The following is a 16,667-nucleotide window of genomic DNA, read 5'->3' on the forward strand; positions in this document are numbered from 1 at the left end:
TCCAAGTTCACAGACCGCCTGAAATCTATCCACAGACCCTAGGTGAAGAACTCTGATAAAAATAAAAAACTAAGACATCTGTAGCTGAATCATTAAGATTCAGAAGTAAGGCCATGCTGAGCCTCTGTGAGTAAGCTGGAGAAAGCTATGGAAAACATACAACTCCAGTTCACTCTCCATTATCCACACTCTAGGTAGGGCACCAGAGATGGGGCTAAGGCAAAATGGCAGACATCTAAATCATTTCTCTTTGACTTTGAAATGCACTTCCCTTCTTATGTTTGCATATAGATGTACCTAATGTTCTGGGAATTCATAATACAAAATGAAGCTACAAGGGAAAAAAAATAACTGAATAAGAAAGAGTCTTTAAGCTTTTTGGTTTCTTTTTATCTCTTTGCTGGTCTCTTCTCCCCACTCCATGCTGAGGATAAACAATAACACTTCCCAGGATAAACAAAAGCAGCAAGTAAAGATGAGCTTGTTTTATGGCATTTATTTATCATGGTGCAGAGAACAAAATTTACTTTGCTTGTTAAATAGATGATGAGCCATTCATTTGACATGATTTCCAACCCACTCTCAAACCTGTGGCCATTTCTGCCCTAGGATTATGGCAGAGAATTAAATGTATGATGAAAAACAGCAGAATTTCCCTTGAAGAGAAACTCAAAAATTCCTCAGCATGATTGTTATTGCTTCTTCAGAGGGAGGCCAGGTGTCTTTTTTTCCTTCTTAAGTCTGGGCTCAGTTCTGCTGTTTACTACTTGTGTTATCTGCGCAGGTCCCTTAACTCTCTGGGCCTCAGTTTCCACATGTATAAAATGAAGAGTTTGGACTACAGGGGTTCTTAATCTAGAGTTTGAACTTGCTTTTTAAAAAATATCCTGATAGAGATTGATCTAAGATGGCAACTGTGGAACCGGAAACCACCACCACTACTAACCCTCCACCTGCAGAAGAAGAAAAAACTGAAACCAATCAGGAGGTTGCCAACCCTGAATACTACATTAAACATCCACTACAGAACAGATGGGCACTCGGGTTTTTTTAAAATGATAAGAGCAAAACTTGGCAAGCAAACCTTCGTCTGATCTCTAAGTTTGATACTGTTGAGGACTTCTGGGCTTTATACAACCATATCCAGCTGTCTAGTAATTTAATGCCTGTCTGTGACTGCTCACTTTTTAAGGATGGGATCGAGCCTATGTGGGAAGATGAAAAAAACAAACGAGGAGGACGATGGCTAATTACATTAAACAAACAGCAGAGACGAAGTGACCTTGATCGCTTTTGACTAGAGACACTGCTGTGCCTTACTGGGGAGTCATTTGATGACTACAATGATGATGTGTGTGGAGCTGTTGTTAGTTAGAGCTAAAGGCGATAAGATAGCAATATGGACTACTGAGTGTGAAAACAGAGATGCTGTTACACATGTAGGGGAGGTGTACAAGGAAAGGTTAGGACTTCCTCCAAAGATAGTGATTGGTTATCAGTCCCATGCAGACATGGCTACTAGGAGTGGTTTCACCACTAAAAATAGGTTTGTTGTTTAAGAAGACACCTTCTGAGTATTCTTTCATAGGAGACTGCGTCAAGCAATCGAGATGTGGGAGCTGAACCAAAGCCTCTTCAAAAGCAGAGTGGACTGCATTTAAATTTGATTTCCATCTAAATGTTGCTAAGATATATGAGAAGTCTCATTCGCCTTTGTCTTGTACTTCTGTGTTCAAATTTTTTTCTATTTTGAGTAGAGTAACTATTATCCCAATCAAAGAATTTACAGCACACATCATCCTCAGAATCCATAAATGTGTTCCTGGCCCACTCTGTAATAGCTTTTAGTAGAAGCATTACTATTACAAAAACATTTGTCTACCCACAATATTCAGAAAAGAACTTGCATTTCTTTACCTTACAGAGAATTCTGTTGTACGTTGCATTCTAAGAAGTAACGTATTTTACTGGTTTGGAAGAGTATGATGCATACTATTTTCTAGCAATTTTCTTTGTTTCTTTTTTACAGAAATTATTTTTTTTGCTGTAATCTAAGCTGATGGCTGCTAGATTTAATTTATTTGTTTCCCTACATGATAACATTAGTGATTCTGATTTCATTTGGTTTTTTTTTTTGTTTTGGTTTGGTTTGGTTTTGGTTTGGTTTATTTTATTTTATTTTATTTTATTTTATTTTTGCTCATGTAACATTGGTGAAGGATCTGGGTATATGACATAAAGGTGGAATAAACATTAATTTTGTGCATTCTTTGGTAATTTTTTTTGTTTTTTTGTAACATTAGAGCTTTGCTACAAATTTATTCATTTCAGTCAAATCAGTGATCTATGTTTGTGTGATTTCCTAAACATAATTGTGGATTTTAAAAAATGTAACATCATAATTACATTCCTAACTAGATATAGTATGTCTGTTTTTGTATCTTATGCTGTATTTTAACATTTTGTATTACTTAGGTTATATTTTGCTTTGGTTAAAAAATGGCTCAAATAGAAAAGCGGTCCCATTCATATTAAGACAATGTGCAAAACTGTAAATAAAATGTGTACAGTGAATTGTCTTTTAGACAACTAGATTTGTCCTTTTATTTCTCCCATCTTTACAGCCAGTATTTGTATTTTTTTGTTATAAGGCAGTTTCTACTGTGTCTTTTATTGTAGTGTCTTCCAAGAGAAAAGTGTAAGTTTGGAGCTCTAGTTTGATTATTTTGTTTATTAAACTTTTTAATAAATCAAATAGGTAGTACCATATATATGAAATTAAAAAAAATATCCTGATAACTGTGTTTCATGTAACTAGTTTCCTTTGCAATCCTGGGTATTTTGTTTTTAGAACCATTCTGAGAAGGGTGCATAGGCTGCTCCAGACTGCCAAAGGGGGCCATGAAAAAACATTAATAACTCTTACACTAGATGATCTCTAACATCTCTTCCAGCCCAGAATCCCATGATCCTGTAATTGGATGAGCTCTCTGCAAAGTTTCAAGGGAAGGCAAAAGTTAAGTCTGATATAACATGAAAGCTAGTAAAGCCTAGGTTTTTCACAATAACCTTGGGTTGCTAAAAGTATTTTAATGGTTTTGTTTTTATAATACATATCCAATTAAGAATATTAAAAAATCATAGAAAGCATAAAAAGCAAAGCAGACAAGAAACACTGAAAACATTAAAAATAATAAATAAGAAAATAATTTTTCCTCACAAATCAAATTTCAATGTTATACTGGCTAGATCAATAAGAAGTTAGCATTCCTAAGACTTTGGTCCCAAATACCTCTTTCCCTCTTTGTCTTTAGGAGCTAGAGTAGATATTCAAGATAAGGCCTAGTGTAGGGGCGGGGAACCTGCAGCCTAAAGGGCACATGTGACCTTCTAGGTCCTTGTGTGGGGCCTTTTGGAAGGAAATGACAGACCACTCCAGTATCTCTGCCAAGAGAACCCCAAATGGGGTCATGAAGAATCAGACATGACTGAAATATGACTGAACAACAAAGATGACTTTCCAAAGTCCGCAGAATAGTAAGTAAAGTAAGAAGGGTAAACAAATGAGTAGCATAACGATAGCTAGCATTTATATAGTGCTTTAAGGTTTGCAGAGTGTTTTACAAATATCATTTCATTTGATCTGCACAACAACCCTGGGAGGGAGGTACTATTATCATCCCCATTTTACAGATGAAAAAACTGAGGCAGGCAGAAGTTAAGGGACTTGCCAGGGTCACAGAGCTAGCAAGTGTCTGAGGACACATTTGAACTCAGCTACCTGACTCCAGGTTCCCCATGCCCTGTGCGCTATGGCGCCACCTAGAGTTGCAGGAGAATAAGACAGTGCCTATCACAGTCGACTCAGACCTCTTATTGCTTGTGTCTCTTGCAGCATGGTTTTCATTCCTAATACTCCAATGATCAATTCCTTTTTCTTTTTGAAGCATATTTTTCATATTTTTATTATTTAATATTTTTAGTTTTCAACATTGATTTCCACAAGATTTTGAGTTACAAATTTTCTCCCCATTTCTACCCTCCCCCCCATTCCAAGATGGCCTATATTCTGATTGCCCCATTTCCCAGTCTGCCCTCCCTTCTGTCACCCCACTCCCTACCCCCATCCCTTTCCCCCTTACTTTCTTGTAGGGCAAGACAGATTTCTGTACCCCATTGCCTCTATATCTTATTTCCCAGTTGCATGTAAAAACAATTTTTTTGAGCATTTGTTTTTAGGACTTTGAGTTCCAAATTCTCTCCCTTTTTCCCTCCCCACCCATCCTCCTTGAGAAGGCAAGCAATTCGACATAGGTTATACATGTATCATTATGCAAAGCACTGCCATAACAGTCATGTTGGGAAAGACTATATTTCCCTCCATCTTATCCTGTCCCCTTTTGTTCAGTTTTCTCCTTTGACCCTGCCCCTTTTCAAAAGTGTTTGCTTTCGATTACCTCCTCCCCTGATCTCCCTCCCTTCTATCATCTCCCCTCTCTTATCCCCTTCCTCCTACTTTCCTGTGGGATAAGATACCCAATTGAGTATGTATGTTATTCCCTCCTTAAGCCAATAATCAATTCTTAATCAGCCTATCTGTCCAGCAGGCCTTTTCTCTCCTACTCACCTTGTCCATCCTGTCTCTTTCCACCCCAAACCTGCCTCCGTACCCATGGGATGCTTTGGGCCCCGCTTCCAGTTCCTTTTTCTTGAGGACGTCATGTTCTTCTGACACTTTGTTCCGAAGTTGGTGGATGCTGGAAGGGACCAAATCACACAGATTCAGGGATCATTCTAGGAAGGCAGTGCAATGTAGAAGAAAGACCATTGGCCTGGGAGTCAAGAACCCTGGCTTATCACACTAAAGAAAGCAGAGCAGCTGGGGTATGTCTGAGGGGTGTTAGAGTAGCAGCTATGGGCAATAGCCCTGGGATAAACATACCAGTGTCTCTCTTTCCCTGGGGATGCCTACCAGCAGAAGACAAAAGTAAGGAGAAGCAAAGCTTCTGATCCAATATTTGTAAAGCTGATCCACTCCAAAGCTAATTCTCTTAGAACTCTAAAGGATGGAACTGTGCGATGCTAGTTAAGCTCTGTTTGAGGTGAAACATGATTGAGGAGGTAGAGGTGCCTTGCTCCTAGGTAGCCTTACCTGTATATCTGGGCTTCCTTGTGTTATATGTATCCCTAGAGAAGTCTGTTAAGGATTGTTAAAGGGCCCCCTGAACTTGTCTTTTAGAGTTGCCATATTTTCCAGAAACATTGGACCCAGAGTATGCAGGAGGCCCTGAATGTGTCAAGGACAAAGCCGCCACCACCACCACCACCACCACCACCACCACTTGAGCTGATATTGTGTGTTGTTTGCATCCCAAGCTAGACTCCATGTGTGTCTTTGGGAGTCAAGAACAGCTCCAGACAGTCTGCACTAGGATTATGCAGCTGGTCACCACATAAATAAACAGACCATCCTATCTTCATGTCTTGCACATGGGTGGGGAACCTATGTCCTCAAGGCCACATGTAACCTTCTAGGTCCTTGGGAACGGTCTTTTGACTAAGTCCAAGTTTTATAGAACAGATCCTTTTATTAAGGCAATTTGTTCTGTGAATTTTGGATTCAGTCAAAGGTCCACACTTGAGGACCTAGAGGGCCATGTGTAGCCTAGAGGCTGCAGGTCCCCCACCCCTGGTCTAGCAATTCCCAAGAGAAAAGAATGTATTTTTTTGCCATCACTTTGCTCCTCCCCACCAGGAAAGTTTTTGTCCTTTTCCCACCTATACTGCACCTTTCCCCTTCTCATGACATGTCCCTTTAGGTGGAGATTCCTGGTATCTCTTCCTTCCTTTGTCCTGCTGTTATAAAAATGCAAACTTCTGTATGGATTGTGAACTCTTTGGGTTCCATGTGCATGTTCATTTCTCTCATAATAAACCTAGTTTTCACAGAAGTTTCGTGAAGTTGTGATTGCCTGTTGACTAGTCTTATGTGCCAGGCTGTGCTATAAACTGCCCAAGGTCTAACGCACAGAGAATACTGAAAAGCTAAGTGATGACTTAGTCACAAGACCAATGACAAGTGTACTTTTGACAAAGCCTTCTAAGCCATTTCTGCTTTAGGAACCTATGTCAGAGCCCTAACAGAAATCTTTAAGTCGTTTGGGTTTTCCTTAAACCTCACAGCAAAGAGGTACCTGGGCAGCAGTTGTTTGTCAGGACAGAGGGGCTGACTTAGGTGCAGAATTTCTGCTAATACCACTCCAGAGGCCAGCACAGCAGCTCAGGCATTAGGAAGGGGAACAAAAGAATGCTATAAGAAGACCGTGGTAGAGGGGAGGCCATCTCTGACTCCTGCTCAAAATAGGAAGCAGAGATGACAAGATCAAAGTGGCCCTGTCTTCTGAGACCAAGTGGATGAAATGCTAATGCTTCAGAGACCATTGTCACTGTAACTCCACAATGCCTAAATTTCTCCTTGTGCTAAGAGGTTTAGGTAGGGTCAGATTAGCCCAATAGTAATGATGTCTATAGATGGGGCCCTGTGTGGGGTGCCCACACCTCATCTTAGGATGGAAAAAAAGCAGTGCTTCTAAGTATGGGAGCCAGGCTAGGGGAAAAAGTGGGAAGGAGAAAGCAGACAGGTAAACAGCTATCTCTAGCTGCCAGGACAGAGGGACTTGACCTGAACCAGGAGTAGAGGGAAATTGGAACTAAACAGAAAATACAGACTTCATATGAGACTCTCTGTGTCTCAATTTCCTTATCTGTAAGATGGGGATCTTGAGTAGAAAGAGAGTGAAACTAGGAAGAAAATGCAAACTTCACTTATCCCCTCTGAGTCTCAGTTTCTTCATCTATAAAACGAAGGGGTTAGGATTAGATGACCCCTAAGGCTTCTTCCAGCCGTAAATCCATGATCCTCTGATGCAACAAATTACTTGTCAGGGATCCAGGAAAAGGAAAGAATAGGAGACCTCCTTGTGGTGGAAATCTGACAGCCCTGATCTGGGAGACAGCTTGCTGGCAAGGACCCAGGGCCATGCTGCTTGAGAAAGAGCCTTGAACATGTCCTCAAATGGACAATAACAAGCATGGAAGGGATGCTCCCTAGGGAGAAGGTGCCGGCTAAGGTAGGTGAAGAAGTCCTAAGAGGGTTCTAACTCTTTAGGATTTTTTTTCCAGGGTTCTGTTCCATCTAGCATTCCAGGCTGCAGAAAAATTGCTGGAGATATCATAGGTCCAATGAAGTGTTTCAGAAACAATTAAACATCTCAGAGTGTTGGAGGTCACTCCCTCTTCCTTTCCCTTATTTCATGTGCCAGTGGGTAAGAAGATTTTATTTTTTTAAATTTGTAAGCAAGAGAAACTTCTCTGCTTTTGACCCTTAAAACAAAAAGGAAGAAAGGAAAGGAAGGAATGAAGGAAGGAAGGAAGGAAGGAGGAAAGAAAGAAAGAAAGAAAGAAAGAAAGAAAGAAAGAAAGAAAGAAAGAAAGAAAGAAAGGAAGGAAGAAAGAAAGAAAGGAAGGAAGGAAGAAAAAGAAACAAAGAAACAAAGAAAGAAAGGAAAGAAGAAAGAAAGAAAGAAAGAAAGAAAGAAAGAAAGAAAGAAAGGAGGAAGGAAGGAAGGATAGAAAGAAGGAAGGAAGGAAGGAAGAAAGAAAGGAAGAAAGAAAGAGAAACAAAGAAACAAAGAAAGAAAGGAAGGAAGGAAGGAAGAAGGAAGGAAGGAAGGAAGGAAGGAAGGAAGGAAGGAAGGAAGGAAGGAAGAAATATGAAAAATGAGAGTTCAGAATAGAACCCAGGCAGGAGGGTAGGGCATAGTTAAAGAAAGAGAAAAGTTTGGGAGGAGTTCAGAACCAAAAATGAAAGACATACTTCTTAGGGACCCAGAAGAGAGAAGCTTAATCTGGTCTAAGAGTCAAAGCAAAATGGAACTAGTAGTAGTGATACACTTCTCAGAAAGGATATTAGAAAGGAAATAGTCCAATTCGATTGGTCAAAGCTATACAGACCCTGGACTTCCTAAGGTGCACTGATATGAGATGGGCCAAATGCATTTGACATATAGCTCATAATGTCCTGGTGCTCTGGAGTTAAGCAGTTTTGCTGGCATCGGAAAACTGTCTGGAATATTTCGTTCTCCTGTCCAGTACGTTGAGCAGGGCTGCATTTCAACACTGATAACTTCCTCCAAGGAGGGTTTTAGGAAACAAGGGGAAAAGCTAGACTCCCAAGACTGTAGCTGTAAACCTTAATGCTCAGTACAAACGTAGTTCTTATAGGAAAAATTCTTAAGCTCGGGATAAGGGATGTTTTCTATTTGTCCTAAGCACTGCCCTTAATAGAACATTAATTAAAGGCCACATATGAATCGAAAGCAATTGCATCAGCCTGAAGGGAGGGGGCAACAGGTAGTTTATAAAAGAGAAGTAGCAAAAGTTCAAAGTACTCCATTTAAAAGTTAAGACTGACAAGAACAAAATCTTTTCAAATGAACAAGAAAATGACACACTATAGAGCTTGTTATTACGGTCACTTAAAAGAGTGAGAGATATCAAAAGAAAAGAGTCATCTTCTTACCAGCCAGGACTGGAAACCGTGCCCTGAATTCTTAGCAATTTTGTCCCCAGAACACACTCCCTGGGAACCCCCTGGTCTGATTGGTGAGTTTTATTCTGCTCCCCAGTCATCCTCCTACCGACCATGTTCCCACCATGCTGGAATCTCCAATTCCTTCCCCACCCTTGCTTCCAGTTCTGGAACCATAAAGAATTACAACCAAATCAATACCGTAATTACTCCTGGAAAAGGTGTAGCAATCTATTCCCCTCTATTAACTTCCCAAAACAAAATATACTTCCCTGGCCACTACCCCCTTACACATGTCGTTTCCCTGTGAACTGCTTGGGGTTAGACTGTGTTTGCTTTCGTTTTGGCACCCCTGGTACTCAGTTCTATGCCTGGTACATAGTAGGTGCTTAATAAATACATTTTCTTTCATTCATTTATTTATATACTGGGGAAAGAGATGGTAAGAGGGCAGCAACAGAGGAAAAGAGAGTGGGAAAAAAATGATCCTTACATTAGCATGGCTGTCAGCCTCTACTGAAGAAGGTTCAATCTTTATTACCCTTTCTTCCTCCCTCACTTTCTCAGATAATTCCATCCCTGCCCAATATGATACAACAAGTACACAATTTTAAAAAATGAGGAGTACCAGAGGTCAAGTCAGAGGAAGGAAAGAGCCACCTGGGAAGATCAGTGAAGATTTCATTTGAGCTGGCCTTGGAAAGAAGAATAGGACTTCAAATCGAAGATACAAGGAAAATCCTACATATAGGGAGCACAGTGAGATAGGAAAGCACTTGACATATGTAGGTAAAACCACCACATACTACATCTGTTTCATTACTAAGGGAAACCTATGAGCCACCACAGTAGGATCATAGCTGAAGCTGAAATGGGCTTGACTTCAGCAGTCATCTCATCCAATTCCCTCATTTCACAAATTAAGAAACAGAGTCTCATAGAGGTCAGTGACTTGTCCAAATTCATTTAGGGCATCTTGTAGTAAGAAGCAAAGCTTCTTACATCATACCACCATTCTGCCCCCTGTCAGGTAATCTTTCCTACTTGGCTTCTTCTCTTGTTGTATCTGATGCATCTAAACAATCTATCACTCCTTCTACAGTACCTTAGAGATGTTCTTCAAACTATTATTTTAATTTCCTATTTGTACCTGATCACACTTTGTCTGGCCCCTGTTCCCTTTCTCATTCTTTTTCATCTCCCCATCTATGTGATGCCCTCTTTGCTTTTCCACTTTCATATTCTCAGGTGTATTCTGTTTTGTTTTGTTCCTTTTATGGAACCCTAGAATGTAAGAGATAGAAGGACTTCAAGAATCAGTGTCCTCATTTTGCAGATAAGGAAAATGAAGCCCCAGTGACACAGCTACCTAGTAGCAGAGCTGAGACTAAAATCCAGGTTTATATATTCCTAGTCCTACAGGTTTTTTTTTCCTCCTATATTAACCAATGTCTGTTTTTTTTTTAAATCTTTGACACAAATTATCCTAGAATAAAAATAGGGACTGACTAACCTATGATTCCATTGGTATAGAGCACCCCCAGGATGAGGAAATTTCCTCTATTATTACAGATCAGGACCTTCTTAGCAATTTTTATCCTTAGAGAGATGCTTGGAGCACTGAAAAATGAAGAACTCTTTCTGTTCTACATCATTCTTGTCCTTCCAAGTGTGGTGAAAGAGGAAGATCTAATATCTCCCCAAAGAAGGAATGTTTTTTCTTCCCGTCAAGTGCATGAGTAACTGCATCTCCTGCTAGCAACTCTCACACTGCCAAGATGATGAATTCAATGGTATTATCACTTTCATAAAGGGCGTTGTCTATAAGCTACAGAAAAAAAGGGTTCTATTTCATGGAGCCACACCACCATCATGTGGTCATTTTGTATATTGCTGCTAACAACCTTTTCAAACCTTGTTTAATTTTAAGAAACTTAAACTGAAATTTGGAGCAGCCCAGTGGATCGAGTGTGGTCCTGGAGCCAGGAAGACTCATCTTCCTGAGTTCAAATCCAGTATCAGACACGTATTAGCTGTGTGACCCTGGGCAAGTCACTTCACCCTGTTTGCCTCCGTTTCCTCATCTGTAAAATGAGCTGGAGCAGGAAATGGCAAACCACTCCAGTATCTTTGCCAAAAACACCCAAATAGGGTCATGAAGAGTCAGACAAGGCCATAAATGACTGAACAACAACAACAAAACTGAAATCTGTGAGACTACCTAGCCCGGCAGTATAGCTTAACCTGCCTCAGTGAGGGCTGACTTCCAAGTCAGGAAGGCCTGGATTCAGGTCCAGTCTTCCATTCCTACCTAACAAAAAGATTTTGACAGAGTGAAACAATGGATTAAACCAGTGGGAATGCCACCTAATAGCAAGGAATATAAAGCCCTGGACTTCTCCTGGAGCTTATCTTCATAGATACAGTTTATAATAAAATGCATACATTAGTAGCATGGCAGTGGGCAAGTCACTTGCTCGGTGCCCCTGGACAACTCTCTAGGACAGAGGTAGTTAGCCTTTTTTGTGTGTGCCCCAGAGCCCTTTGTTAGTCTAGTCAACCCTATGGACCCCTACTTAGCATAATGTTTTTAAACGCATAAAATAAAACACATAGGATTACAAATGGAACTTATTAAAATACAGTTATCTATCTATCTATCTATATATGTATGTATGTATGTGAAAAAATTTTTTAAACAAATTCATGAACCACAAGTTAGGAACCTCTGCTCTATAATGGTCTTTCTGGCTCATGATACCCAATTCCAGCACAGCCCAGAACCAGAAATATGGAAAAAACACTGGTTTGGGAGTCAGGGGCCCTGAATTCTAGCCCCAGTTCTGTAATTAACTAGCTGTGTAACTTCAGGCAAAATCATTGAACTTGTCTTGATTTTGAGTTCTTCATCTATAACATGGGTTTGGGGGTTTAAATGCTTTCTAAGATCCTATCCTGTGATCCTGATTATAGGTGTTTAGAAAGTGACTCAAGGATACCTACCTCCCAAACTATGCAAAGGAGAGGCAAGACTTAACTGCACCAAAAGGCAAAAATTAAGTGAAAATATTGGGGTCCACGTAGACCCACACAATGACAGATTGTACAGTTTGCTGTTGTTTAGTCATTTTTCAGTTGTGCCTGACTCTTCATGACCCCATTTGGGGTGTTCTTGGCAGAGATACTGGAGTGAGGAAACTGAGGCAAACAGGGTCAAGTGACTTGCCCAGGGTCACACAACTAGTAAGTGTCTGAGGCTGGGTTTGAACTCAGAAAGATGAGTCTTCCTGACTCCCAGCCCAGCACTCCATGCACTATGGTGCCACCTAGTATTAGCAAGGCTCTAGCTTATTTATGTTTGAACAACCTCAGTCTCAAACTCTTTCAGTCTGAGACTGACCTGATAAAGAAGGTCTTTCAAGAGCAAAGGGAAAATTTCAGGATTTCAAAGATGAGATTTGGCTAAGAAATAGAACAAATTGAAGACTGAGATGGTACAGGTGTATCATTTATAAAGGTCATGCTGACATATCAGAAAGAAAATACAGCAGGTACAATTCTGACCCTGCTTTTCAGTTCACTGCTATAGCATTTACCTGGGCTTAGAAATGGATTTGGATAGCATCTTGCACTAAAATAGCTTGTGAGCACTATATTGGTTTTTTTTATCCTACCCAAAAATCTAAATGCAAAACAAATTCAGAAATAGACTCCTTATGACTTAAAGAGTTTCAGGCTTATAAACATACACATGGTTTTTTAAAAATCTATTTGTGGTAATTTGATGCTGGAATTTTTTTTAAAAAAAATAAGAAATCATTGGTTTTAAAAATAATTTCTTTTAAATTACCTTGGGAAATGAGAGAAGAAAAAATGCATTATTTTACTCCTCTTAATTATAACCCACCACTAGGTAAAATGTGAAATTGAACTTCAGATGTGTAATTTACATCAAAGAATGGTAACAGAGGTAATTTAATCAGGTTCCCTCTGACCTGAAGCATGAATCCCCCTTGTAGCATCTTGACAACAGGATGTCCAGATTCTCCTTAAAAGCTTCCAGCAACAGGGCACTTACAAGCTCCCAAAACTGTCTATCTTATTTCTGGACAGCTCTAATTGTTAGAAAGTTTTTTCCTTATACTGGCTGAAATCCCCCTTCCCATAACTTCTACCCCTCCAGTCCTAGTTCTTCTTTCTGGGGAAGAACAGAACAAGCCTAATACTTCCACATTAAAATCTGTCAAATATTCCAATATTCAATATCATGTCACCACCCCACCTCTACTTTCTCTTAGCTAGCTATTCCTAGTTCCTTCAATTTATCCCAGAAGGGGGAAGGGTGCTATTTATAAGACACAGAATGAGCTGCCTTGCTCCTAAATCCTTCCCTGCTCCAAACTTCCCCATTTCTGTCAAGAGAATCTCCATCCTCCCAATCATCTAAGTTCATATCCCCAAGGGTTTCTTGGCTTTTCCCTGTACTTCACTCCCTAATTCAATCAGTTGCCAAGTCTTGTGACTTGTACATCTTCTAACATCTCATATTCTAAGTCTTCCAACATCTCTAATATTCAAACCATTCTTTTCCATGGCTAGCAACTTAGGTCATGCCTTCACCACCTCTAACCTACTATTATAATAACTTCTTTTATTGGTATTTCTGCTTCCAGTCTTTCTCCTCTCTAATCCATCTTTCTTTTAATTTTCTCAATTCACAATTGGTTTTAGCCTTGAAGTTAAAGCATACAATGCTCCCAGAGCTTTTAGCAATTCTGCCAGAATGTACCACGTTTGGTGATGTGCACTACAGCAAATATTTTCAACCCTTTAAAATATCTGCTCATGAACACAACACACAGTGCTTTATTATGCCTAAGTCATCAGGAAAGATATCATAAAAAGAATAATGGCCTTGGAGAAAATGTCTGTAGCTCAGCGCTATCAGTCCATCAAAAGCATTCAATTTCCAGTTAAAAGGAAGAAACCCTGGCAAACCCCCAAAGCTAACAATAACCGAGGCTACATCAAAAGATGGGGCAGCTAGGTAGTAGAGAGGATAGAGCACTGGGCTTGTAATCAGGAAGACTCATCTTCATGAGTTCGAATGTGGCCTCAGATACTTATTAACCATGTGACCCTGGCCAAGTCACCTTTTGCCTTAGTTTCTTCATCTGTAAAACGAGTTGGAGAAGGAAATGGCAAATCAATCCAGTATCTTTGCCAAGAAAATCCCCAAAAATGGGGTCATAAAGAGTCTGACATGATTGAAATGACCAAGCAACAACAACAACCTCAAAAGACACATGGAATATAAGACTAAGGAGGTAATATGGTCTTGTTTCCCTGTTTGGTCAACCACCTACAGTATTACATTCAGAACTGGGTAACACATTTTTTTGAAGTTCATCCATAAGCTGAAGAGTATCCAGAAGAAAGCAACCAGGATTGTGAAGGGGTTCAAGAACTAGTCATATGTGGAGCTATTGAAGGAACAAGAGAAGAGGAGGTAGTATAGAAGCGGTGACTGTCTCCAAGTATTTGGAGGAACTGTGACCTTGCCACAGAGAGCAGAACTAAGTATGAGGGACAGAAGTCAGAGAGAGAGGCAGATTTGGGCTTAATGTAAAGAAAAACTTTCTAACAATGAAAGCTATCCCAAAATGGAATGATTTGCCTCTGGAGGTCCCAGATTCTCTATCTGTTAAGCAGAGACTGGATGCTGAATGATCATTTATTGGGCATATGAAAACCTGGGGGATTCTTATTCAGATATGGGCAGAAGTATGCTAGAGCCAGTTCAAAAGAGCCGACTGTTAAATTTTTAGTGTGAGCCGTTATACTTCAGAAATTAGCAAATGCTACAAATCAAGTCTTGATTTATTGTTTTGTTGATTGTTTAGACTTAAAGTGATGGAGAAAATATAAATGCACATTAAACTTAAAAGTGTGCCCTGCTTTTTTTTCAGAGAGTTGGTTGTTAAACATTTACCAGAATTGACCACAATATAAGTTGGACTGGATAGCCTTTAAGGCCCCTGAGCTGTTAGGTTCTGTCCTATATAGTGAGCTGATCATATTGACCAGGAAATTAGGTCTTAAACCTAAAGCTAAATCTGGAATTTGAAATGTTACATAATGATTAATCTCTTACAGCATTTAATATTTTTCAAAGTGCTTTCATATATTTGATTTTTAATCCTCACCATACCCACTAAGCCAAGTAAGACAGAATGGGAAATGGGAAATGAAGTCTTGCCCAAGGATCAAATAACAAGTCAGTAGTGAAGGTAGGACCAGAATCCAATTTTACTAACTTCAAATCCAAACTTTCTTTGGCTACATAATGGTAATAGCCAGCATGTATATGGTGCTTCAAGGTTTGCAAAGTGCTTTAGTAAATACTTTATCTCATCCTTACAATAAACCTGGGAGGTATTTTCCCTGTTTTACAGATAAAAACACTGAGGCAGACAGAGGTTAAGTGATTCGCCTAGCGTCATACAGCTATTAAGTATATGAGGGTGGATTTGAACTCAAATCTTCCTGACTCCAAGTCCAACACTCTAGCCACTGCACCATCTAGCTGCCTTTCTAATAATGGTCCAGTCCTATGATTTCTTTGGTACAGGAAGCTCCCTGATAAGGAGACTTCCTCTACCAATATAGGTTAGCAACTGTTCTACAATTTAAAGTCTTGGAAAGTTGCCACCTGGACACTGAGAGATCAAGAGATTGGGCCAGGGTCATACAGCAGGATGTATCAGGTGGTATTTGATCCTAAGGCATCCTGACCTTGACAAAGTGGTTGGAGAACTGGTCTAGGACTCTCTTTCTATGTATTATAAGATGCAGCTATCATTGCAAAGGGGGAGAAGTCAGCTCGTTCAGGTTTCCCATATTACACTGCAGTGTAGATCCAGCCCAAAAAATGGATGGGATTCCTAAAGGATTTCCTAGGTCAGTCTATTAAAGTCTGCTTTAACTAGTCAATGGGAGGGAAGCAAAAGGAAACAAAAATGAAGGAGGTAGATGGCCTCTGAGGTCCTCTCCAGCTCTAAATCTATAATCCTATGGTCTCCCCACAAAAGATAAATCATCTGGGGCCCAGATGGCCCATGTGGGCCAATCATGGCAAACCTACTCTCTTTGATAAATTGGACAAATAGCAGAGAATGTGTAGACAGATTGACAGAGGGATGAGTTGTTGAGTTGTTCGCAGTTCATCTTTAACCGCAAACTCACTAAACAATGACTAAATTTAGTCAAGAAAGAAAGCAAGTCCTGTGGCGGGGGAGGGTTAAAAGAAAAGACTACCACTTCCTTTTCCTGCTCTGAGTCATTAAGGCATTGTGAGTTACTGCTCCCCATCCCCCACTCCCATCAGAACTTCCCTTACTGTGTGGTTCTTAAGATGACAACTGCTAAGATCAGCACTGTAGCCTTTACCAGCTGCCACACAGAGAGAATATGACTCAAATCCACAGTTGGACCATGGGATGGGAATGGGAGGTATGGAGTTACTGGAGAAACTCTAGAATGGTGAAAAGTCTTAACTGTTTTTCATTCTTTCTCATCCAAGCCGTGTCTTCATAATTATTTGTGGGGGTACTAGAGGAAAAGGTAGTCTGCTCTATGGAGAGAAATCAGGTTAAGGAGAGATTAATCTACAGATGAGTAAAAATGGGTGCTATGGTGGAGGGAAGTTGTTAGTGTGTGGGCATCCCAAATCCTAGTACCTTAGAAATATTAAGTAATGGGTTAATCTTTCTATTGATATGTATATAAGCATTTATTTTTACTTTAGGCTATTCTGGTTTTAATTTCCCTGCCACTCAATTCAATTTATTCCAACAAATTTATATTGTATACTGTGTATAAGATATTATATACTCAGCACTAGACTATAAAAGTAGATATGAAATAAACCTTGCTCTCAAGGACTTTTGACTCCGATGGAGAAAAGGACAAGGATACATATAACTATGACACAAGGAAGAGTGAGATAAAGGCTAAAGAGATATCCAGAAAAAATGTTTTTCGCATTCAGAGGAGTCTACTTGGACAAAAAAAGATC

At 39.9% G+C, this 16,667-nt stretch overlaps 1 protein-coding gene and 1 pseudogene across 2 annotated transcripts in view; one reads left to right on the plus strand and one right to left on the minus strand.

Annotated features, from left to right (window-relative positions):
• HCLS1 (hematopoietic cell-specific Lyn substrate 1) overlaps positions 1-16,667 on the minus strand; it is a 52,286-nt gene that overhangs the window by 24,515 nt on the left and 11,104 nt on the right. For both annotated transcript variants that reach the window (XM_036746799.1, XM_036746800.1), the window contains exon 4: positions 4,628-4,757. In XM_036746799.1, the coding sequence (XP_036602694.1) occupies positions 4,628-4,757 (130 nt within the window). The remainder of the gene's footprint in view (positions 1-4,627; positions 4,758-16,667) is intronic.
• LOC118839340 lies at positions 908-1,559 on the plus strand (annotated as a pseudogene).

Source organism: Trichosurus vulpecula, chromosome 2 (genome assembly GCF_011100635.1).
Source record: "Trichosurus vulpecula isolate mTriVul1 chromosome 2, mTriVul1.pri, whole genome shotgun sequence".
Classification (NCBI taxonomy): domain Eukaryota; kingdom Metazoa; phylum Chordata; class Mammalia; order Diprotodontia; family Phalangeridae; genus Trichosurus; species Trichosurus vulpecula.